General features: G+C 36.2%; 1 protein-coding gene across 1 annotated transcript in view; it reads left to right on the top strand.

Moving 5' to 3' along the window:
* The window catches only part of LOC148953747 (chromosome-associated kinesin KIF4-like), a 78,108-nt gene that overhangs the window by 24,455 nt on the left and 26,680 nt on the right, over positions 1-26,973 (top strand). Inside the window, exons 2-3 of the mRNA XM_089085876.1 lie at positions 18,523-18,713; positions 25,373-25,470. Of these exons, the coding sequence (XP_088942002.1) occupies positions 18,523-18,713; positions 25,373-25,470 (289 nt within the window). The remainder of the gene's footprint in view (positions 1-18,522; positions 18,714-25,372; positions 25,471-26,973) is intronic.

Genomic DNA, 26,973 nt, shown 5'->3' with positions numbered 1-26,973 from the left:
ATAGGGGTTTTGCGCCCAACTTATGTTAATTTCTGCTCGTTTTGAGTTTGACTCGGTTATTTTTTGTAATTTCTGTTTGTTTTGGGCTTCATTTATTTATCGATGCTGATTTGTGGTAGTTTCTAGCTTGGTAGATTATTTGATTTTATTTTTGCTAATTTTTTGTTTAATGGAGTTCTTTACTTTTCTTTGAAAAACTTATTTTATGGAAAAAGTTTTTTTAATTAATCTTCAAAAAGGCTTTTTCGATTGGAAATTCAAAGAGATTGTGCCCTTTTTAATAGTCAACAGTGATTGGAGGGCAATAAGCCCACCCCTCGCCCATCAGTCCCCCAAATACATCTAATCAAAATTTGTAGATAGCCATTTTGTTCAGCGTAGATGTTTTCCAGATCGAAGATATGTTTTCGAGGAAGACAATTCCCCAAAACCCTCAGGGTAAGGGTTTTAAGCTTTGCCCTGGGGGTATAAAAGGTTTTTATAGAAGGCTTTGTTGTAGAAACTTCAAAAAAGGCTCATTCGATTAGAAATTAAAATGGCTAGTACCCTTTCAAATAGTCGAAAGTGATTGGTGGGCAAGTAGCTCCCTCCCCCCACGCCCATCATTCCTCCAAACACATCCAATTGAAATTTTGAGATAGATATTTTGTTCAGCATAGTTTATTTCCAGATAGAAAATATGCTTTTGACGAGGATACTCCCCCACAACCCTCAGGGCAAGGGTTTTAAGTTATGCCCTGGGGTCATATGAGGTTTTTATAGAAGGCGTTGTTGTATAAGCTTCAAAACAGGCTCATTCGATTTGAAATTCAAAAGGCTAGTGTCCTTTTTAATAGTCGAAAGTGATTAGAGGGCAACTAGTCCCTCCCCACGTCAATCATCTCCCCAAAAACATCCAATTAAAATTTTGAGATAGCCATTTTGTTCAGCGTAGTTGATTTCGAGATAGAAAATATGTTTTTGAGGAGGACACTCCCCCACAACCCTCAGGGCAAGGGTTTTAAGTTATGCCCTGGGGGTATATAAGTTTTTTATAGAAGGCGTTGTCGTAGAATCTTCAGAAAAGGCTCATTCGATTGGAAATTCAAAAGCATAGTGCCCCTTTTAATAGTCGAAGGTGATTGGAGGGCAACTAGCCCCCCCCCCCCTTCGCCCAGCATTCCCCCTAACACATCCAATCAAAATTTTGAGATAGCCATTTTGTTCAGCGTACTTGATTTTCAGATAGAAAATATGTTTTTGAGAAGGACAATCCCCCACAGCCCTCAAGGCAAGGGTTTTAAGTTATGCCCTGTGGGCATATAAGGTTTTTTATACAAGGCGTTGTCTTAGAAATTTCAAAAAAGGCTCATTCGATTTGAAATTCAAAGGGCTAGTGCCCTTTTATTGGAGTGTATGTGCGGGGTCACCACTTTTAATGGCAAAAATGGCGCAAAAAAGGTTGCTAGGCCACTTACTCGAAGGGGAGAACCCCTTGTCGGTCCAAATGTTAGTGAGATTCCCGCTTTTACCCCAACGGTTCTGCAAATATCGGGTTTGGTACTACCCTATTTACAGTATACCCTGTCCCAGGGTATGATTACGCGATCGAGTGGTCAAATGGCCACTTTCTAAAGCCAAATGTACCCGCCTTGGGTTACGGCTAGAAAATCTCTATTCTCTCCTTGGAGGTAACAACCCTCCCTGTCAATATAATAATGACGGTATCTTGTAGCTCTATTCCTACCCTGTCTGGGTTACGGAAAATAGTACACAGTTGTAGAAAATACCTCACTTGTATTCTTCCAAAAGGGTCACAAATACCACAAAAATATATATATCCCTGACTGGGTTCAGAACGCAGACTAAAAACATAATAATAATTTGTACAGCACTGTTTGTATGGGTGGACCGTCACTTGGCCCAGCCAATCAGGTACCTCCTCATTCAAACCCAATTTTACCTCTTAGATTTATCTTTCAATGACTCCCAAACCAGGAAGTAAAAATAAACTTGCTTCACAGCTTATCTATTGCAAAACCACTATCGCTTAGTAACGGGAGTTTAACCTGTCTTTTGAAATTATACTATAAGCGAATTTAACTAAAGACAAGAAATTAGGTCATTTATCTGAAAGAAAAAGAAACAGGGGTGGAACCCCAGTACCTACCCTCGTAAGATAAATGACCACCCACGCGCTACCTTGGTCCTCCCTTACAAACATAAACAGTTAACTTCAACTTTACAAAATCCATTTGCCTTCTCTCTTCCACCGCTTGGCTGTGGAATCTGGATCGGTCGTCCTCGACACGTCCCTACTGTAGGACCACCATGGTCTAAATCGCATAGCATCCGCACTGGATTTTGCAAGTTGAAATCTTCAAGATTCGTAGGTAATGATTGTGTGCAGCACAATTCAAAACAACAAATTTTCTCACTCTCACGAATTTACATTTGAGAGGAGCAGAGAATCAGTTTCTGGCACATGTGATGATGCCAGCCATCGTGAAAAATTGGCTGCACTAGCCTCTTAATTTCCATCTGTGGAAACAACCCCACATCTCAATCAAAAAGTAATTTGCCCCTTGGCATAATTTCAAATAATCTAAGGCCGAAAATGCAAAGGCCTGTGAAAACGATAAGGGTACTGGAAATGAAGTAAATTTTTTCGCGAACCATGAATCGCTTTTTTTTTCTGGGTTCCTTCCCCTGGGATAATTAACTGAAGAATATACGTTGATGCTAATTGAAGATGAAACTTAGATACATCTCTCACTGAATACAATTTGCCGGAAATAATTGTTGATTCCCATGAAGAATAACAGCTATGAACAGGGTTACTGGACAAGAGTTAGGGTGAAGTATGAAGTGACTGAGAGAGGGTATCCCCCAAGGACTCCAGATCAGAAAGGCAAAATCTCGGTAAAGGGATCACAACTTGTCCACCAGTTGTGCATTGAGGAAAAGGGCTATCTTTTGCGAATTCCCGCAGGGGATCTTCCCCAAGAGATTCCTTCCCCTCATAAAGAAACAAACCCTCTTTTGAGTTGATCAAATCGATATCAGAGTCCTTTCCAAATTTTTCAAATCCGACTCGACATTCCATATCTCCCAACTTTCCCGCAACCTGTTGTAGGTCCTCCATCTCTCTCTAGTAACCATCTTCTATTATTCCCCATGGGTCTTTGACCTCTTTTTCCCCTTATTGTCTATGTTTTCAAGGCACAGCCCATCCGACATTTTATTTTTCCCCCTATTGTTTATATATCTCTTTATTCCAATCGGGACATGCCGTCAGCGTTCCCGTTATCTGTCCTTGGTCTTGACTTTATTTCGAAGTTGTATTCTTGTAGGCACAGGGCCTATCATGCTGATCTTCATTTACTGTCTTATGTATTTTTATCAATGTCAATGGGTTGTGATGTGTCACTCTTGTAAATTTTCGCCCATATACCGAGTAGTCCCGTTTTTTTAACTCCTAAGTTATCGCATGGCATACTTTTTAACTTGTGAAATAATCTAATTCTGATTTTGATAATTTCCTGGATATAAATGTGATTGGATGTTCCCCATCTTCAAAATTTTGGGATAGAACTGCCCCTAATCCGTAATCTGAACTGTCAGTTTGTAGCACAAATGGTAAGGAAAAATCTGGATTTCTCAGTATCCTTTCGCTACAAAGAGCATCTTTCAGTGTATCAAATGCATTTTGTTCAATTTCTGGCCATTTAACGGGGTCTACGGCCCCTTTCCTTGTTAACTCCGTCAAAGGTGTAGCAATCGTTGTAAAATTTGGTATGAATTTTTGATAATATCCAGCCAACCCCAAAAATGACCGAACTTTTTTCTTTGTATTCGGGACTGCTGCGCTTTTAATTGTTTCTGTTTTTTCCCTTAATGGGGTTATGATACCGCTTCCTATTTTGTGTTCAATGTATTCTGTCTCTGACTGTACCAATTTACATTTTTCTACGTTCAGGGTTAATCCTGCTCTCCTCAGCCTGGTCAATACTTGTTCCATATGAGTTATATGTTCGTTGAACGAGTTTGAAAATACTATAATGTCATCCAAGTAGGCTTTTGTATATGGTAATGATTTTAAGATACAATCTACTAGTCTTTGGAATGTTGCTGGTGCCCCTTTTAGTCCAAAAGGCATATATTTAAACTGGTATAACCTAAAAGACGTAATAAAAGCTGTTTTTGCTGAATCTTCTGGGTGCATCTTCACTTGCCAATATCCCCTTCTCAAGTCTAAAATTGATATAAATTTTGCGGAGCCAACTGATACTAGAACTTCATCCATTCTTGATATTGGGTGCGCTTTTGATTCGAAAACGTCATTCAGTTTTCTGTAGTCTACGCAAAACCGAATGGAGCCATCCTTCTTCGGGACTAATACGACTGGTGCTGCATATTCTGAATTTGATGGTTCTATAACCCCTAAATCAAACGTTCGGTCTATTTATTTTTTTATTTCTTTCCTTTTAGATTCTGGTATTCTGTATGGGTATTGTTTTATTAGTTTGTTATTTTTTACTGGTATTTTTATGTACCACATTTTTTGTTTTTACGATTCGGTCTGTTAATACGTCTGCAAATTCCGTGAATAAATGTTTTAATTGGTCTTTCTGAGCTCGGCTCAGATTTGTTTCTGACGAAACTCTTTCATTGGCATTTATATATGTTTCTGCCGGGTCTATTGTACCCAAAGGGGCACTTTCCTCGTCATGTTCTGAGGTCAAAATCATGAGACAGCGCTTCTGCGGATCCCTGAGGTTTTCTTTTTCATTTTCCTTGTTAAATTTCCTCAGTAAATTCACATGGTAAACTTCTTCCTTTTTCCTTGCTCCATCTAATTCTATAGCATAATTTACATCATTCATTTTCTTTTTCACCTTAAACAGTCCCTTTCATCTTACTTCCAATTTATTATTTCCATCCGGTAATAAAATGAGGATTTCCTCCCCTTCCTTGAATTTGTGCAGTCGGGTGGATTTATCGTACCATGTTTTCTTTTTCTCTGCATATCCCCCCTGTGCTTGCTCGGCAATTTCATGGTATTTATGCAGCTTTTCTCGTAGTGATAGTAAGTGGGTTATCACTGTTTCTTCATTTTTCTCCTTGTTCTCCCATGATTCCTTTAAAATGTCTAACACCCCCCTTGGGTTTGTCCCATATAGTAATTCAAATGGCGAGCACCCTGTAGCTTGGTGTGGAGTTTCTCTGTATGCAAAAAGGACATAAGGAAGCATCTTGTCCCATTGGTTTACATCATCTCTTACAAAACGTCTCAACATGCTAATAAGGGTTCCGTTAAATCTTTCTGTCACTCCATTTGTCTGAGGATGGAATGGAGTAGTTAATACTTGTTTAATACGGAGAATTTTGTATAATTTTCGGATGTATGTCGATATAAAATTGGTTCCATTATCTGTTAAAATTCCCTTCGGGATTCCATGACTTGAGACATATTTCGCTAATTCTTCTGCAATTCTTGGTGATTTTGCTGTTCGCATTGGGACAGCTTCTGGGTATCTCGTAGCCAGATCATTAATAACTAAAATGAATCTGTTTCCCGCGCTATACTTCAGAAGTGGGCCTACAGTGTCCGTTGATATTATCTCAAATAGTTTGCCAAAAATGGGCATTTTTTTCATTGGAACTTTTTCAGTTGTTTTTTCGTGTACAACTAATTGACAATCTTTGCATCTTTTACAAAAGTTGATAATATCTTTTTTTAATCCTTTCCACCAAAAACGCTGCAAGACTCTATCTCTTGTTCTTTGGGATCCCATGTGTCCCCCCGTTGGGCTTGAGTGAGCCAATTTTATTACCGCTTTCCTTAATTCATGTGGTACCAAAAGTTGTAGTTTTCTAGCGTTTTCCCCGGTTTGCATTATTTTGTAAAGTAGATTTCCATTACTGGAAAACTGTTTAGATTGTGGATTATTTTGATTCGATAGTGCTACTTTTATTTTTTTGCAATCTCTATCATTTGTTTGTAATTCTGCGAATTTTTCGGAAGTTATTCCGAGTGCTTCGGTTAGTTCATCTTTGGTTTTCTCTTCTTCTCTTTCTACGGTTAATAATTTTTCTTGTTTATGGTTATATTCCTTTTTGTCTGCCCTTTTTTGGCTTTTCGGTTTTCTTAGTTTCGCATTTTTTATAAACATCTCGTCGTTGAATTGAAATGGGTTTTGTATATTCTGATCATCGTTTTTATTAGTGGGGGGCACAGCCTCCCTTTTATTTTTTTCTTGACTCCGTGTCACCGCATTTACTCTTTTTATCATGGAGGTTGCTTTTAGTGCAAGAAAGTTTTCGATATTTCCGAAATCTCCCCCTAATAAAACGTCAACTGGAAGAGTAGGTATAACCCCTACTTTTAATTCCTTTTAAACCGTATTTTCCTCTTTATTGGCTAATTCTATTATGACCTGAGCTGTCGGACATTTATGTTCTGCTCCATAGTAGCATAGCGATGCCACATTATTTTTGTAATTTATGTCAGTTTTCTTTATTAAGTCTTCACGTACATAGGTTTGGTCGCTGCAGGAATTAATAGCTATTTCTACCGATTTACCCTTTAGTTCACCACATACTTTGTGTGATTCTGCACATGCGCAAGTTTTCATATTCTCAGGGCTTTTAACCCATGCGGTTCTTTTATATGTTTGAGATTTTTTCCAATTCTCTCGAGATCGATCGTTGCTCGGATTGTCCTGTCTTCCGTTCGCCCCATCGTCCCTTGTTCTGTAATTATTGTCGTAATTTTTTTTTGTGCTGCGGCAATCTGAGGTATAATATCCTCGTTTATTACAGTTATAACAGGTAATGTCATACTGTTCCTGTTTTTGGCCGTATTTCCTACCGTCTTTATTTGGGCAATTGGTGCTATAGTGGCCGCTCAAGTTAAAATGGTAGCATGTTACTTATCCTTGTGTTTGCCATTTTTGGCTAGCATTCTTTTTATTTTCTGTGTACGGGTATTCTTTCCTACCATTACCTCCTAGCCTTGGTTTTTTGGGGAATGCCTCCCTTCTAATTTCAGTGTGCCTGTCTGCTAATTCGGACATTTCTTCAATTGTTTGTGGGTTTTTCTCTTTTAAGTACATCCTCATATTTGGATAGGTATTTTCTAAGAATTGTTCCATCGCTGTTTTATTAACTATTCCTGTTATCTTATCTTTTATTTCTTCCGGGTTTTCTAATATTGTATAGTTTTCTATCTCTAGCCATTTTAAACACATATCTTTCAATTTGTACCCGTGTTCTTTATAAGTTTCGTTGTCTCGTTTTCTTTCGCTTCTAAACCTTCTTTGAAAGTGCTCGGGGAAGAGTTGAAATTTTTCAAAAATGGCTTGTTTTAGCATTTCAAAATCTTTTGAGTATTCCATTGGTAATGCTTTATATGCAAGTTGTGCTTTGTAGTTGAGGAGGGGCTGTATTCTTGTTACCCAATTTTCTCTCGGCAACCCGCTTTATTCCGCCGTGTTTTCAAAATTGTATATTGTATAAATGTACATCTTCATATTCTTTCATTGGTTGAAGGTTTACTGCCTGCATTATCTCTATTGTAGACGATTTCTGAGGCTCTTGGTAATTTCTCCCTGCAATCATTTCCATTATGTATTTTCTTTCCTCTCTGTGTGCCTCCTCCTTTTTTTCTCTGGGTATCCTATCAGCCTCTTCTTTTCTTTCTCTATCTATCCTCTCTTTCTCTCTTTCTATCTTTCTCTCTTTTCTATCATCCTCCTCCTTTCGTTCTCTGGCTATCTCTATGTCTCTCATGAAATTTAATATTTGTTGCGTTGTATCTACTTGAGTACTCTTTCGCGAGCTTCTACTCGAAATTGAGCTTCTACTACTCCTGCTACTTGGCCTACTCTGAATCTCACCGTCATTATATTCTCTTAATTCATTTTCTGAGTCTACCCGTTGTATAATATTTTCTTCTTTCCGCAACTCTCTTACTTTTTGTACCTTCTTTGAAGGGTGTGTTTGTTTTGTTATACCCGTTCTTTCTTGTAATAATTTTTCCTCGTGTATTATCACCACTGTTTCTTTTGTTCGGATTTCTTTGTCTGCGAGTAATTCCTCCTGCACTTGCTTTAGATTTTTTTCTTCTTCTCTGGTTCGTACCGGGGCATCTCTCTATTACTGATTTTGGTTTGAAGATATCCTCTTCACATGTCCCGGAAATGTCTATTTCATTTGTTGAGTGATATATGGTTCTATCTGATGGTGTTTTTTTAGGGTATTTCCAGCTGGAGTCGCATATAATTGTGTGTCTGAATTCGATTTTTGTTTTACCGCGGTAGATCTTGTCTGCATTCTTCGTTTGTCTGTCATTATTTTAAGGTTTATTTAACGTCTTTCGTTCAAATGAAAATCCTTTTATCAATGTTTCTTTTTATCCTTTCGTGAAAATTGTTTCCTTTAATTTGCCGATTCTACGTGGGTCCTACGTGGGGGGGGGCGCAGCCTCCCTTGTCTCACAAGTTAATTATTCGCGTGATTTATTGATTATTAAATTTTATTATTTATTATTATCCGACTAAGCACAGCTCAGATAAAAATGTCTCTGCGATTTTTTATATATAGCCTCTGTAACCACAATAGGCTACTTTTGTAGGCTAAATTCCTTGTCTCTTCGAAAGCGCGGAATTTCTTTTATTATCAGATTTACTGATAGGACCTTAACTCGATGGCACCACTTATTGGAGTGTATGTGCAAGGTCACCACTTTTAAAGACAAAAATGGCGCAAAAAAGGTCGCTATGCCACTTACTCGAAGGAGAGAACCCCTTGTCGGCCCAAATGTTAGTGAGATTCCCGCTCTTACCCCAATGGTTCTGCAAATATCGGGTTTGGTACTACCCTATTTACAGTATACCCTGTCCCAGGGTACGATAGCGCGATCGAGTAGTCAAATGGCCACTTTCTAAAGCCAAATGTACCCTCCTTGGGTTACGACTAGAAAATCTCTACTCTCTCCTTGGAGGTAGCAAACCTCTCATTTAATATAACACTTATGGTATCGTGTAGCTCTATTCCTACTCTGCCTATGTTATAGAAAATAGTGAACAGTTGGTAGAAGATGCTTCGCTTGGACTTTTCCAAAAGGGTTGTAAATACCACAAAAATATATATATCTCTGACTTGGGTCAGAACCAGGGTTGCCACTCAGCCGATTTTTTTTGGTGTCACTTTGGTTAGCAAAATAGTGTCAATTTTGTATAAAAAGTGTCATTTTCTAAAAATTTGCCGCTCGCGACACTTCGCGTCACTCGCGCTCATATCAACAAGCTTTTCAAATCGAAAATATTGGCCAATCCACTTGGGACCCCCCCCCCCGTGTGGTTTCCCACATCCATGAAATGTCGGATAAACGAAAATGGTGCTTAGTGTATAAAATGGGAACTCGTTCCACAGAGTACTTTCTTCTTTTTTTTCTGACAAGTCTTTGTTCATAGTGTGAAAAAGGAACGGACAAAGAAAAGAGGAAAAACCTTCAGTTTTTTTTTCTTTTGAGAAACAGAAAAAAGGGACAGCAATACTCGTCTACATTGAAAGTTTTTCATCCAGTTTTTCCATAAAATGGATTATCTGGATTATTACAGTGCATTCAGGTACTTGAAACTTTTTTTGTTTCTGAAAATGCTGAAGAGAATGCCACGAACATAGATCGTAGCTATTGATGACCCTATGATAAACATAACTAATAGTGGTTCAGATACTAAATTTTTCAAATAATTTATTTGGCAAAAACTAGTGGAAAAACAATAAGACAGCTATATCATCTAATCTGTTTATCACAACCTGAATAGAATAAGTTTCACGAGAACTCTCGCCACTCCCAGTAAATTTTTCTATAAGATGTCTCCAAAGACAAGGGCATAGGAACAGTCAACTAGCATTTTAAGTATCAATATGAAAGCACCTTTATAATAAAAAAAGAGCGTTTAGAGTATCAGCGGGGAAGCTCATTTGCAATCAAAAATTAATGGGAATGAAATAACTGAAATGAGGAAGTGCGTCCAAATTCAATTTATGTAATGATGTAACATAAACTTAAGTAAGAAAAAAAAGTGAAATTAGATTGTGATTTTGCTAATGATTGCATAGGATTTAAGATAATGGAAGTTTTGGTATCAATTTTGTTTTTAGTATGATGGTTATGTATGACTATTCATTTGTCCATTGCCAAGAGTTCAAAGAAAAAATATGAAAAATATGAACGGAAATGTAATAGCGCATCACTGGCCCAGTCACTGGTCATTTTGCGTCACTGGCCCAGTCACTAGACATTCTTGTGGGACACCAGTGAGCTTAGTGGATGTTTTTGCGTTGCTGAGTCGTTGTGTGATATCACCAGTGAGATTTTCAGTCACTGGGCTTCAAGAGCTCCAGTCACGTAAATCAATGAAAAGACGCGTAAAGTTAAGCACTCACTGGCCCAGTGACTGGTTAACATAGTAACAGATATTAACATATTGGTGCAAAAATACACTCTTAGCTTTTCTTGCTCTTTTCTTCTTTGAATTGAAGTCAACCCTCAACTAATAAAACATAAAAATTTAATTCAAAATTGCAAACCGCTTGACTGACTTATCGTCTATGAGCCTACAAATTATTGCAACAAAAGAAAATAGTTGAACTAAACAACTGAAAAAAATTGAAGGCTTCTCCATCACATTTCAGTTAAATGTCTGTCTCTGTCCTCTTTATTACCAAGTATTTCATACCGAAAATCACTGGGTGATCTTCGCTTATCAGTGATAAGAATAAGAATATAAAAATTTCTCACACACAGATAGATACAAACACGTTTACGTTTTTCACCGCAGAGAAAGATTCTTGCACAGGGTTGCCGCCGTCAGTAGGAGTTTACTAGATCTAGTACAAAAATAATCTGGTAAATTTAGAGGATCTAGTAAATTTCCCGGAATCTAGTTAAAAGTCATGATTTGTAGTTAACAAAACTTTTGTTATTTTCCATGAATTCAGGGGAAAAAATCAGGATACATTCATTAAAAAATCTGATTTCAATTACGTTAGACATTATGGCTACTATTACTCTCATTTTTGCGATTTCACGTCAACCTTAACGCTTAAAAATCTCTACTTTTCTCTTGGCTTCTTCTTGATACTCACTTTGAAAAGCAAACTATTTAAAACCAGGACTGGCATGCCGGCTTAATTTGTTTTCAGAAAAATTTTCCCAGACTCTCATAACAGCTGCTACGTTTGTTAGTTAGCCTTGTCCCTTTTTAAAGACGCTGCTGGAAACGAACTTTTTCCATACCTGCCCAAGTTCTTTCTGGCTCTCTGCAGCTTGCCCCATTCAAGTGCTGGAGCAGAGATACAGTTCTTTATTTTGTCGGTCATCAAAACTAAAAACCAGAATATGCTAAATGTTACGAGTGTTTCGTCCCTTATGAAAACGAATCAACTTGTTCTCAGGTCTTCAAGTGGAGTACATGACTGGGTGGTCCCCAGCGATTTGACTCGGGCTATCAAGAAATGGACAACAAGTAGACCCCTTCAGTCAAAATTCGACGCTAGTGGATACTTTAAATTTGGATGAGGCCGAGAATGATTAAAGCCTTTCAAGTGCGACTTTTTTTTTAATGTGACTACATATGTTTCTTCTTACTTTTCAATTTGTACGATTTGTCTGACCTGAAGACTATTGACACAATGTTATTTTTTAAAACTAATTATTGTATGTTATATAAGTTTTCTTTTTCTTGGCAGGCCTAGTCCAATTTGAGGTGCACTTTTTAATTTACATATTTTTACAACTAATCCGGTAGCCGACTACGTCATTTCCGTTTTGAAGTGACATAGATTATATTGGTTTTTGATTCCCTTGAATATAAATGAGAGAAGCCAGAAAAAATCCGTTTAAAAAAAACCTAAATTAATTGTTTTAAAATTTGCCAGAAATCTTTGTAAGCAGCTTATCCCTAATTTAAAGACCAGCCCAATTAGTGTTCTAAAAGCGGCAAATTTCCTCTTAAAAATTCAAAATTGAAGGGATTAGATTTCTAACCTAAAAACGGAAACTGGGGGAACAATTTAAAAAGCTGTCAGTTTCAAACACATCTGATATTCTAAGCACTTCATCGCCTGAATTGCTTCGTGAATATGAGTTAAAGCAGTTTTTCTTCGTTGATTGTTTTTTAATTTTTCAATATATCTGAATTTTATGACCTGAAGACCATTGATAAATTTAAAGCCGGGCTTCATCAGCAGGATTTCCAGAATCTAAGATTCCAGACTTTTGTTTGACGTCTTCGATAAACCACATCGGGAATATGAAAAAAAAGGGTTTTTGAACTTATAGGTTTCCGGAATTTTCATTCATACTATGAGCACGAAAGAAAAGAGGAAAAGAGAAAAAAAGAAGAAAAAAAGAAAAGTGATTGTGGAAATCCTATTGATTGTCCTCCTATAGCAAAAATCGAGGCTTGACGGTGCGCGTGCGGTGGTAGCCGCACGCACAAAAATTTTTTTTTGAGCATTTAGTAAAAACAGATTCGATTTAGTAAACTTTTCCTCTCAGATTTAGTAAATTCTTCCAGGCCAGGGTGGCAACCCTGTTCTTGCATCCAATAATTGCCGCGCCCGGAGTTAAGATAAGAATCTTAACTGACAGAAAAGGGATATCGATGCATATCTACATTGACAGTTTTCCTTCCAGTTTTTAGTATGAAAAAATTCTTTTTTTGTAAAATAGTGTTACTTAGCAAAAGAAGTGCCACTTTTGCTAAAAAGTGTCCTAATAGTGTCAGATGTCCCGAAAAGTGTCATTAAAAAAAGTGTCAAAAGTGACACTAAACTGTCACCGGTGGCAACACTGGTCAGAACGCAGACTAAAACGTAATAACAATTTGTACAACACTGTTTGCATGGGTGGACCGTCACTTGGCCCAGCCAATCAGCTACCTCCTCATTCAAACCCAATTTTACCTCTTAGATTTATCTTTCAATGACTCCCAAACCAGGAAGTAAAAATAAACTTGCTTCACAGCTTACCTATTGCAAAACCACTATCGCTTAGTAACGGGAATTTAACCGGTCTTTTGAAATTATACTATAAGCAAATGTAATTAAAGAAACGAAAATAGGTCATTTATCTGAAAGGAAAAGAAACAGGGGTGGAACCCCAACACCTTTTTAATAGTCGAAAGTGAGTGGAGGGCAACTAGCCCCCCCCCACGCCCATCATTCCCCCAAACACAGCCCATCAAAAGTTTGAGATAGCCATTTTGTTCAGCATAGTTGATTTTCAGATAGAAAATATGTTTTTGAGGAGGACACTCCCCCACAACCCTCAAGGCAAGGATTTTAAGTTATACCTTGGGGGCATATAAGGTTTTTATATAAGGCGGTGTCATAGAAACTTCAATAAAGGCTCATTCGATTGGAAATTCAAAGGACTAGTGTCCTTTTAATAGTTGAAAGTGATTTGAGGGCAACTAACCCCTTTTACGCCCACCTTTCCCCCAAACACATCCAATCAAAATTATGAGACAGCCATTTTATTAAACGTAGTTTTAAGTGCTGTGAATTAGGTCTTTGAGGATTGCAACTCTCCCACAACCCTCAGAGCAAGGGTTGTAAGTTATGCCCTGGGGGCATATAAGGTTTTGTATCCACAATATTGTTGTATAAACATCAGAGAGGGCTCATTTGATTGGAAATTGAAAGTTCTAGTTCAATTTTTAAGCGTCATAATATATTTGAGGGTAACCAGCTCAACCCCCCCCCCCTATACCCTATTTTCTCAAATGCATCCAATAAAAATTTTAAGATAGCTATTTTGTTAAAAATAGTTCAAAGATCAAATATAAAAAAATTCCGGTGTTGACACAACCCACCAGGGCCCGGGGGCAGGCGTTGTAAGTTATGCCCTGGGGGCATATATGGGTCTTATGGAAGTGATGCTCGTATAAACTTCAGAGAGGGCTCATTTTATTGCATATTGAAAGTTCGAGCTCACTTTTTAATAGTCAAAACAGATCCGACGGAAGCCATCCCTCCCTCGCGCCTTCTCTTTCATAACCCATCTGATGAAAATTTTGAGATAGACATCCTGTTGAAAAAATATTTCCGAGGTCGGATAAGAAAAACTCCGGTGTCAATACAACCCCCAGGGCCCAGAGGATGGCGTTCTAAGTTATGCCCTGAGGGCATGTATGGTTTTTATGAACGGGATGATGGTATAAAGTTCATAGAAGGCTCATTTGATTGGAAACTGAAAGTTCTAGTTCACTTTTTAAGAGTCAAGAGAGTTAAACCAGCCCCCCCCATGCTCTTTTTTCCCCAAACCCGTCCACTTCCAATTTTGAGATAGCCAGTGTTTTTAAAATTGTTCAAAAATTATAAAACAAAAACGCCCCTCAGAGCCCTGGGGATAGGCGTTGTAAGTGTCATCCTGGGGGTGTATATGGTTCTTATGAAAGGGATGCTTGTATAAACTTAAGAGGGTGCTCATTTGATTGGAAAATGAAAGTTTTAGTTCAATTTTCAAGAGTCAAAAGATATCCGAGGGCAACTACCCCCCCCACACCCTTTTTTTGCCAAGCCCATCCGATAAATTTTTTATAATAGCCATTTCATTAAAAATAGTTCAAATGTCAGATAAGAAAAATTCCTGTGTCGACGGAACCCGCCCGGGCCCGGAGACAGGCGTTATGAGTAATGCTCTAGGGGTATATATAGTTTTTATGGAATGGATGCTCGTATAAACTTCGGAGAGGGCTCATTTGATTTGAAATTACTAGTTCTTATTCAATTTTTAAGAGTCAAAAGAGATCAGAGGGCAACTAGCCCCCCCCCTCCTCCTTGCCCTGAATACATCAGATAAACATTTTGATATAGATATATTGTTAAAAAATAGTTTAAAGTTAAGATAACAAAATACATTAGTGTTAGCACAATCCAACAGGACCCGGGGGTAGATGTTTTAATCTAATCCATTGTGGTATTTATAGTTGTCATGGAAGGGATGCTCTTTTAAAACTCCTAGAGGGTTCAGTTGAGTGGAAATTGAAAGTTGTAATTCACTTCTCAAGAGTCAAAAGTGATTAGAGGGCAACTAGCCTCCCCCCACACTCTATTTATTTATTTTTTTCCCAGAGGCGTTTCACTTAGAAGGGGTCTTTGTATAAACTTCAAAGGGGACCCATTCGATTGGAAATCGAGATTTCTAGTGCCTTTTTAAAATTGAGCAGTGATCAGAGAGAAACTGCCCCCCCCGCCCAAGCCTTTTTCCCCAAATACATCTGATTAAATTTGAGGTAGCTATTTTGTTAAAAATAGTTCAAAGATCATGTAGCAAAAACTCCTTTGCGTATGGTCATTTCGTTAAAAGTAGTTCAAAGATCAGATAAGAAAAACGCCTGTGTCGACACACCCCCCCCCCCTTCAGGGCCGAGGCAGGCGTTGTAAGTATTGCTCTGGGGGCATATTTGGTTCTTATTGAAGGTATGCTCTTATAAAAATAAGAGAGGGCTCATTTGAATGGAAATTAATAGTTGTAGTTCATTTTCTCAGAGTGAAAAAAGATCATAGGGCAATTAGCGCCTCCCGCCCTCCACGCCTTTGGGTGTATCGGATGGATAAACCCATCCGATAAAAATTTCAGGTGACTATTTTGTTAAAAGTAGTTCAACCATCATGTATTAAAACTCCAGGGTCGACACAACCCCCCAGGGCCCAGGGATAGGCGTTGTAAGTTATACTCTGGGAGTTATAACTTAAATTGAATATGCAAATCAAGCTTGAAACGGACAAAAATTCCAACAACAAGATTTTGGGTGTGACCTCCTTCTCTCACTGTAAAAGTCTAAAACCTACTGCATCATTGGCACTTTACTGAAAACTAATTTTGAACAGTCTTGGAAAGTATAAACAACATCAAATTGAATATTAGATGTATAATGATATAAATTTTTGAAAGATCCATCAGTTTAAGAATTTGTTTCACTGTAATTGTATTTTTATTTTCAATACTGTAAGAACTGGAAAAGAAAATATCTGTAATATGATCCGCTTTCAGTTAAGCGCGAATGACGCAGAAGGCTTTTGGTTTTTATTTACAGTTAGGAAAGGAGGCCAAACACTTGTTTTTAGGAAAACAATTTTCGTCTTTTACAACTTTAAGAAGTGATAGTAATTTAAACTGAACATTTGATGCATAATGACAATTACCGCCCAAAACTCATCAGTTCAAAGTTTTACTGTAGTTTTAATGTTTATTTTAATTGTTGAAAACAATAGAATGTGTTTTTCATAAAGTTGGTTTTCAGTAAAGCACCAACGACGCAGTAGGTCTTAGAATTTCACAGTGAGAGAAGGAGGTCATACCCAAACTCTTTGTTTGTGGTGATTTTTGTTCGTTTCAAGCTTGATTTGCATATTCAATTTAAGTTTCACTCGGTTTAAGATTCATTTATTAATTTACCTTAATATCTATTGTATGTTTGTTTGCATTGATTGTTTATTTAATTTCTGTTCGTTTTTAGTTTCATTTATACTTCAGTAGGAAAATATTTTTTTTGTTTTCAGCTTGATATTCATATTCAATCTAAGCATTACTCGCTTAAAGATCTGTTTATTCATTTATATTATTACTTGTTGAATGTTTTTGCTGATTGTTTATTTAATTTCTGTTCGTTTTGGGTTTCATTTATTCTTTAATAGTAATTTCTGGTCGTTTTGATTTTGAATTTTAAAATGTATTTGTATCTGATGAGCTTAATTTGAAAAGGGCCTTTAATTTTATTTGAAAAAATTATTTTTAGGAAGGTTTTTTTTTAATTTATTTTAAAAAGATCCATCTGTAGGGAAAGGGAGGCTTGTGCTTGGTCCTTGTGTTTTGGGACCGCAGAGTGTGTAGTGGTTTTGTCAGCAAAGTGGTGCAGAGGGCTTGCAAGGCTGCCTCCCATGTCATTTTTGTAGATGAGGAAAAGCATGGGACCAAAGACACTACCCTGGCAAACCCCTACTATCACTAATATTTGCAGGAAACAAACCCGCCCTCTAGCCAGGAAGTGCAATGACGGGTGCCAGCCATCTTGTGCTTTTGCATGCTTTTCCAGTAAAAAAAAACTTTCCCACAGGAAAAAAAATTCTTAGATGAATAAGTCCCATGGGTATGTCACATTACAAAATTCCAAAATTTAGAGACATCACTTTTAATAACAATATAAAAACCTCACAAGAAAGACAATAAAGAAACAAAATAAAAGCTTCAACATAAACTACGTACTATACAATATTTTATACTTAAACCAGAGATGATGCAGTTTCATATATGCCTTTTGTAAAAAGAGGCTCTAAACAAAGCTGTCTTAAAAGCTGCAATATTATTTGTTGCAACAGCATAGTTAGGCAACATATTCAATAATTTAATGGAACAATTTACAAAAAAATGTCCAATTGTTGACTGATGTTATTTTAATGGATATCGCCATGTGATAAATAATAGATGAACTTAAAGAAATCACCAGAAGAAATTTTACTATGAACAAACTGTTGCCAAAAATTAAGTACAAATAATGCAAAACAACAAAATTGGCAAATTTTGTGTATAGTCTAGGGCTATATCTAGGCACTAAGAGGGGGGGGGCGGCATTAGTGATTATCAAATTTAGGAACAAGAAAAAATGATAGATTGAATACTGTTATTTTTTGTAGTTATTGTGGCTAATTCAGAAAAGAAATCCTACATCAAGATTACTTTTTAAACAAATTAATCCACTGTTTAATATTTGATTAAGTATTAGTGGTCTAACCCCTTTTGGCTAAATCAGCTTAATTCATACTATTGTCCAAAAGTTGGTTATACATTTTGGTACCAGTTTATTTTATTTTCTTAACCAAATACCATAATATCAACATTTTTGCTTTGTACCAACATAGCAAGACTCAAGGAAACACCGAAGTTGTAAATAGAATTAAAAGGCTCATCTTGTTTTGTAATCCTCTCTTGTGTGAGGCAACATCTCAATCAAGGCTATAAAAAATGTTCCTGTTTGCAAGAAATTAATGTATATTATTACACAAAATGCTTTTTTTATGGGGAATTTTTCAAATTTTGCTTTAAAATTCTTTCTCTCAATTTTATTTTTCATGAAAGGTAGATTGTTTGCTTGGACCACCTTCTCTGAACCCCAAACAAGGGCTCCAAAAATCTGTTTTAAGTTGATAATTACGATAATGAATAATGCACATTATACTAGGCTGTTTCAGTCCTTGCTACTTCACTAAAAAAAAATCTTTTGACTTTCAACACCAGGATTGTGGTGATACAATTTCCTGCATTAAATTCTCTTTTTTAATGCCCTTTTTTTTATCATTGGCTTTTAGGGACATCTTAGAATCTTTCAGACTTTTTCTTTAAATCTCGCATGCAAAAAGCTGCAAATTTTGCTAAGGAATGTTTTTATTTTCTCATTCTTGAATTTTCAGTAGATTTCTTTATCTGTTTTACTACATGTTGCATGATTTCTATTTTATTTTCAGGCTATAATGTCACAATCCTTGCGTATGGACAAACTGGGTCAGGAAAAACTCATTCAATGGGTACTGCTGATTTCACCTATAGTAGTGTCCAAGAAAGTTCGGGAATCTTACCCAGAGTAATAACGGACATATTTAGCTCCATGTCAAAGCATAGTGACATCAATTTCGGAGTCAAAGTGTCCTTCCTTGAGGTATGGTCATCATATTAAACTATTTTATTATGTATTTTAGAGCTAATTAATGAACTCAATGAAGCGTTTATTTATTTTTTTAAAATACTAAGCTTCTATATATTTTTTTAAAGTTTATTTGGAATTTTTTTGATAGAACAGGTTTCAAATAGAAGAGAAGCCACATTGAACTGAAAAATAATTTATCAAAAGAGAACATTCATTTCTAAAATGTACATGAGATGTAAAAATAATTGTTATAGTGCCCCATTAATGCAACTCCAGTGGAAATTTAGTATTTATCATGTCCAAGAACTTTTTTTTAGATTTTATAGACATGGAGTTCTCCATTACTTCTTAGCTCAGCACTTGGATTATTTTATTAACCCTAGAAGGGTAAGCTTTCGTAAATTTTACGACGCAAAAACACTTTTTCGCGGTTGCCAAGGAAACAGATGCATTGCGTGAACCGACCTCCCCGATATGCTAATATTATGACTAGCCAGTTCTTGTGCCGTCATCGAGGTTTTATTATCTGAACCGGTTGGGGAGATATTAAGGGTCAAAAGCTTACCATCTACGTAACTTTTTCACCTATTTCAGGAAAATGAATTTTTTGATAAAAACTTGTTAATTAGTAAGCTTCTTCGGACAATGAGGTTAGATCAGTTTTTTAACGTTGTTGACAAGCTTCGTAGCAAATTTCGTGAGGAAATAGCACATGAAAATGCTGAATTTGGCTATTTTCTGATTTAACAAATGAGCAGCAAAACTTTTTCACACTGACAAATAGAAATGTCACGACTGACAACTGGTTTACATCGATTCCGTTTGCAGCAGAACTACTGAAAGAACCGTATCGACTGACTACAGTTGGTACAATACGAAAAAACAAGAGAGAAATTCCGGAAGAGCTGCTTGTAAGCCAAGGGAGAATCACAGGAACCTCAATGTTCTGTTTCGATCGGGAGCTGACTAGTGTCTTATCTTCCTAAGCCATCACAAATGGTCCTGCTTCTGTCAACTTGCCATGAGGGTACCAGTATCACATATCCAAGCAAGAAGCCTGAGATCATTGAGTACTACAATAACACCAAAGGGAGTGTAGACACGTTTGACCAAATGTGTAGTTCAATGTCAGCGGCTTGGAAGACAAACAGGTGGCCCTTGTGCATGTTTTATGGGTTGATCAACATAGCGCGTATCAAAAGTTATGTCATCTACTCCTTCAATATCTCCAAATCTGATGGAAGACCACTTTCACGAAAGGATTTCATGAATTTTCTGTTCAAAGAGTTGACCCAGCCGCATATGACCACTCGCTTAGAAACCCCCACTTTGCAGCGCTCGATCAGACTCGATATCAGTCAAACAATGGAGGTGACAGGTGAAATACATTCAGGAACGTCTGTGGAAGGGAGAAGAAAGACCTTCAGCCTCTGCCCAGACCGCATTCGCCGAATGACTACCAATTTTCGCAACCACTGCAAAAAGCCGTTCTGCGGTGAACACCGTGCGAAGTCATGCATACCATGTGACTCCGAGAAATGAAAACAACCTTTTGTGCTGTGTAAAACATTATCTGAAGATCTATTTTTGATAATTCCCACTTACTTTTAAAATATACTTAAGTGATGAGTTTTAAAAGTCAATGTTTCTGCAAGTAGTAATTTTTACGAAAGCTTACCATCTACGTAACTTTTTGGGAAGCTTACCTTTCTAGGGTTAAAATGTTTGGCAACATTCCCAAGAAACTTTCTCAGATAATTCAAATGGAACAAGTATATGTCAGTCAAATTCACAACCTTGCAAAAGTAATAATGGAAAAGGTTATTCATGCTGACTCAGAAATTAAAATATATATATATATATATATATATATATATATATATATATATATATATATATATATATATATATATATATATATATATATATATATATATATATATATATAAATGAAACCGGCTATAGTAATTCAACATATCCAAAACACATTATTTTTAAGGAATCTATAGAAAAAAGTTTGCATTTGTTTCTTTGGTCATATTTGTTCTTTTTGATGTTTTTCATGTTTAAAAAAAAATCATTAATCTACTTTGGTAATACAATGAAAAAGCAGCAATAAAAAAAAAATCTTAAGTTAAAGAACTTAAGTTACTAAGGATACTAAAAATAAAATCCTATTCTTCTAACTGAGTAAGTGGAAACTACACTGCCATAAATCTAAGACGTGCTTTAATGTGGGTATTGTTAACATTATTTAAGATTAAACTTCAAATTATTAGTTAATTGACTTACCTACAAATACATCTTTTTATGAAGACCGATTATTCTATTCTGCTATGCTGTATTTATCCCTTTAGCTGTATTGATACATCAATACATCTTTTGCTGTATTGATATATCAATAGAATCCTTCCTTTATTCTTATTAAAAAAATATAACTTTTGTTACTTAATATTTACATATTCCCACTTGCCTATATTTTTTCAATAGCATGACTGAACATGATTGTTGTATTACCCCATTGATTTTTGAGTTGATCAACAATCAGCTGCAGATAAATTGTTGAAATACACGTTTGGTTGGGCTTGTTTGTAAACAAGAAAAGTTTAGACTTACCTCATTTCACAATTCAATTTTGGCAACATTGGAGATAATTCACGCATCGAAAAAATCTCAATAATTGTATAACAACCAAAAAAAATCTTTTAAAATATCCGTTTTCAGGTATGAACAGACCGAATATGGAACCAGGGGGCAAAAAATGTTTTCATTTTGATGTCCTTGGGACTTATAGCAACTATTTTTAAAGTATTATTTTCCAAATGGTCTCTTATCTATAAATCGTTTATGCAATATTTAAAAATGGGTAGATGGGTTGCTTAGATAGGTCTGAAGAGCACCAACCCTCAGAAAAATCACAAGGTTGTCAATTCAAAAATACGTTCCTTTAATTTCTGACACTACTAAATTCTGGGATTTTTCCTTTCCCTCCCTCTACAGATTTATGACCTTTATTGTCTTAATTACGAGCTTAAAAATGCAGTTATTTAATTGTTCCAAAAAAAAATCACCACACGGTAATGCACTGATTTAACCTTAGCCCTTCCCATCAAATATAATTCTCTGATTTTTCAGCTTCCCTATTGTACGTTTATTTTTGTAATAGTGAGCTGGAAATGTCCTCTTTGATCAGTTTAAAAATTGAGCCTAAAAATGTACTTATCTAATTTCAGACCCCCCCGACTCCCCTCCCACTCCCCATCAAATAATGTTCTCTGTCTTTTCGGTTTCCAAAATTTGGCTATATGTGTCTACTATATTGGTGATGGAGTGTGGATGTTGTCGTTAAATTGCAAGGTTGTTTGCATTGAAGAAAAACAAATTTAAAAAGAACGAGAAAAGCTTGACAAAAAAAAACTACCAATCTGCAGGTTGGTTTTTGCAGCTACTCCCACTATGCTCCAGTCATGCTATTGCTCCTGAAATGCCATTTCAATATCGATACGATTCGTAATGAACATGCTGCAGCATCTTATATAAATTAACTGATAGTTGGTGCTTTACGTTTCACTTCAAAACAGCTTGCTCCTATTTTTATATTACTAGATTGCAACTGTGGATAAAGTTTCGTTTAGAAACCCGAGATGATTTAAATTTCTCGTAGGCTGAATGTTTTCAAGAATAAAAATTTATGTTTTCCATTCCTATATGGGTATACTATTGTTCTTTTTTTCTCGTAAGGTCTACGTTGATTTAATTAACACTTGTCAGGGGTATCACTGGGACAAAAATCTTCTAGTAAAGGACAAGCTTTGCTTAGTTAGTAAACTGTGTAGATAGATGAGGATCATATCCACGATTTTGGTTATGCTCCTTTCATAATGAAAGGAGCTATGCTCCAATCAAAATGAAACCACGTGAGTGGTGGCAAAATAAAAATATGGAAGTTTTGGGGTTGTTTAAGTTGTCCAATTTTAAGGATCCTGCAGGGAAAAGAAGGTTAAAAACATTGAGTTGAAGGCTTGTTGCATTGAAATGTCAATGCCCTAGTTAATTGGTGACACAGCGTATATTGTTCATTATCGAAATTAGAGAAGATGCGAAGGGAATCAAGCTTCCTGGGTTGTCTGAAATCGATGTGACATCACCATCAGAAGCCCTATCATGCTTGGAATCGGTAATTTGTTCACCTCAATACAACTATAGGCTAGCATACTATACTAGAAAGGAAAACTTTTACATTTTTGTTGCAAGAGTTTTTCTGCTGTCTTAATTATTTCGGCCATCCAATGACATTGCATTTCTTATGAAATACAGGTTTTTAACAATTGTCCTTAAAAGATTTTTGGGACTTGAAGCAGTGGTGTAGCTAGGGATGTGGGTAAGGGGGCTGGCTGTCCTGAGGCACAGCCTCTGAAGGGGTGCCAATCCGAGTTTTTTTTACTATTTTGTTTACTTACTGTGTGGTAGTGATGATGGAGGGAGAATAAAACTGACATTGTCCCCAAGCGCTAAAATTCCTAGCTTTGCCTCTGACTTGAAGTTACTTGCACGTGTGAATCAATCAAACTGATTCCCAGAAAACAAAAATTAAAAAAAAAACCAGTGATAAGCCTTACATCAGTCAACTAATAACAACACTAATTTGAAATATATTAAATTTTCAGAAATGGTAATCTGTTAGAATCTAATAACTTAAGAAAAACGCTAAAAAAAAACATTTCCAAAACATGCTTGACCCTGTTGCAAAAACAAGATCGGAATATTGCTTAATAGTAAACCGAAAAATTGGTATACTGAGGTGGAAAAAAAAATGTGCGGCAGGAGACTTGACTTGTCGAATTTCAAACTACTAGAACCCCTCTGAAGTTATCAGTAAAGACCTTTACAGGTTCCTTTTTGCTTTTGGCCAAAGCCTTCTGGCATTATCTTACTAATTATCGGCTGATGCTATTTCCCATTTTTCTCTTTCATTCCCCACTGGAGATCGAAAAAATTGACTGAAAAAAGTATTGTCCCTTTGGATATCTCGTTTCCTCTTATTGGTGCTTTTAGCGACTTCCTTTTAAAGCTATTGTCTGTTCTTTTCAACGAGATTGCCGAATCAGGACAATATCCATAGATTCGAAAGCAGGGTTTTACAATCCATTTAAAGAAGACAGACGGTAAGCCTGACTTTGACGGTGTTCCTACTATATTCCTTACTCCTATATCCGCGAAACTATATGAAGGATTCCCTGCAGATTGGCTAAAGGACATATTCGATTTCTTTCTCGCCTGGGGCAATTCGGGAACCTTAATTCTACTTCAACCTCCCATTACGTTCTTTATCTTGTTCCATTGGGTAACCTATTCTGTTCATGTTGGGGAAATGGGCCTTGTCGTATCTTCGTGTAGGTATTTCAATCTCAGAGTTCAAATTTCCTCCCGTTAGCGTTTTTTTTTTAAATCGAGAAACATTCGGCGCGGAGTATTGACTAAATTTTAATTAAAAGGAATGAACAAAAGAGGTGAGAGGATAGTAACTTAGAATCCTTCTTTAAATGGGAGACTGAAACAAGAAGAACTCAGGAATAAGTGAAAGGAGAACTGAGGAAACACTTGACGGACAGCATGACTCAATCTAAACCGAGGAAGTGAAGCACAAGGGAGGATGGTAACTTGAAATTGTGTTTTAAAAAGGATGCTGGAATCAGAAGAAATCAGGAATTTATGAAAGGAAAAATCTGAAATCTACGAAAGGAGAAATCAGGGTGTGGTTGACTAAAAAAAATTTTCTATCTTAATCTGAAGAGCTGAAACAGAAGGAGAAGACTGCAACTATAGTGTTTTGCAAATATTGGCATGAACTTTACGTGTCAACTCTGCCGTTATAAGGGTTCAAAAGATATATAAAGGTAAATAATAAATTGTAAAGCACTGAATAATTACCTATCAAATGAATTTAATTGAGAAATTTGCATTTTCAAATGAAGAGAATCTCCTATTGAAATTTTTTAAATATCTAGCTTCTGTTTAGAAAAATATTATGGTAATATACTAGTTACACTGCTAAAACATGGTTTTACTTCGAATTAAGATAGTTTGACGTATTGTCAACTAAAGTACTTCAGAAAATATATAATTGCAAAGTGCTTTAAGTGTTTAAATATTACAATTTCTATGCAAATACTATCAGAATGTAGCATAGCTATTGAAATATATGAAACGGTATGTGGAATTTCTCCTCCATTTTCTTATAAATTTCTTCGTAAAGGTCGGTATGTTATACCCAGATCTATTTTTGATTGAAATTAATTTTTACTTGAATTTTTTAAATAGAAACCGGGATGTGCAAGTAACTGATAGATAAGGCTAATGTGCATCAACATGCCAATATGCAAAATGAATGCCAATTACTAAATATTCCAAACTGAAATTGCAATCACTTGGATACACAAGTGCTCCTAAGAGGCAAAACGCATATCCTCCTCCTCCTGGTAAAAGAAAATTCCCTATTTCATGGAGAGTTGTTTTAATACTTGCCCCCTCCCCCCACGAAGCGGCCACCCATGCTCGTATGCGTCGGCAATTCTATAAATTGTGATAATAAGAAGTTTGAAATGACCAAGTTGCCACATTCTGGGCATTTCATTTTTTGTGTTTATCACAATAAATTACTTTATTTTTAGGGATCCAAAGGAAGACAAATTGGTGCCACGGCGATGAATGACAAATCTAGCCGGTCCCATACAGTGTTCACATTGACTGTTGACCAGTGGAAAGACAAGTAAGGAGTATTTTATTTTTAATATACGTTTTTAACGTTATCTATAATGTAGACTTCTCAAATCTTTGTGAAAAACAAATTATTAAGTTTATTTAGAAATGTTTGTCGAAGATCCCCCTCCTATCCTCCTCACCCTAGGATCAATACGTCGGTATTGGTGTGGTCTTTAAATTTATTAATATGTTGTTGTTTTTTTCACTAAATAGTAGGCCTTGTAGATTAGACATGGGCTAGGTCTGTGTTTAGGCAAAAAAATTATTTGGTATACTCTTTTGCTTCGAAAATACATATACTCAAAATCTGTAAATTCTGGGGTTTTAAATGACATGCTATGCTATAATCATACCTATACATTGTGTGGGATAGGGAGACAACGATACCCATATCTGGGGTGAAAATTTGCAAAACAATGGCCCTAAATACTCTTTTTTATTATAGGTCCTCCCCCAAGGAAATATCCTCCGCCTCTCCCCGTTCCTCTCAACTCCAAAATTGGGGCAAGTATTTTGTAAACGACAATCCAATGTCTAATAAGACTTAGATTTTGTAAGACAGTAATTTATTTAATGTCATTACAGTCGTCTTAGATTTAGATAAATTTTAGTTGTACTAAAATTGTGCTTATTCAATGTCACTGCACTTATTTCAGGTTTTAGATACATTTTAATTTTTTTTTCATATACTACTTTGGAAAAAAATTCAAAAGAAATTAAAGAGCCATATTGAAACATAAACTCATCACAAATAAAGTTAAGCAACACTTCAAACTTAAACCAAACATAAATTGTTATGAATGAAGAAATGAAACCTAAAACAAATATGAATTAAAAGAAATAATCGCGCCAAATGTAAGGGTAATAGACATAGATTTGAATGAGTAGATGAATCGTAAAACCAACCGAAATTATCTCAAATAAGATTAGAACTATTACCACCCCAAACCCCTAGAGGCCAGAGGTTGATTTTCGCTCAACTGGAAACGAATTTGTTTTTCAAGAACTGTGTTTTGTATGTATTATACAATTAATAACGACACAAAAATCAATAATATCACAAGGCTAATCAAAGTTTACTAAAGAGAGCTATCAAAAATAAGTGAAGGGCTACACTCTGCCCCCTGTCAAAATCTGTAAACGATTCGGGTGTCCTTAGGATGTTACTGAAAACGAAATGTGTTTCCAAGACTGTTGTTTCATTCAGTGGCGTAATTTCGTCAAAATCCTAAGGGGAGGAGCAAAGTTGGAGCCATTTTTTCCAAATCAAGTAAAAATGATAGTAAAAACTGAAAAATGAGCCATTTGGTACCATGAAAGTACTATATAGTACTATAAAGGTAAATATATTCTAAAGAAAACTGATCTGTTTCTGTTGATGCTTGAATTATGCAGGCTTATGTCAGTTTTGACGAAATTTTTGAAGAAACTAAATTTCAGCTGCGGGGGGGGGGGGTGCAGATTCAGGTCTGAAGGGGGCAAACCGAGATCTGTGAGGGGCAGTTGCCCC

Source organism: Artemia sp. Qi Xiang Cuo, chromosome 3, assembly GCF_049724085.1.
Source record: "Artemia sp. Qi Xiang Cuo chromosome 3, ASM4972408v1, whole genome shotgun sequence".
Classification (NCBI taxonomy): domain Eukaryota; kingdom Metazoa; phylum Arthropoda; class Branchiopoda; order Anostraca; family Artemiidae; genus Artemia; species Artemia sp. Qi Xiang Cuo.
The sequence above is the reverse complement of the archived record's forward strand: the minus strand, read 5'-3'. Positions and strand labels throughout refer to the sequence as shown.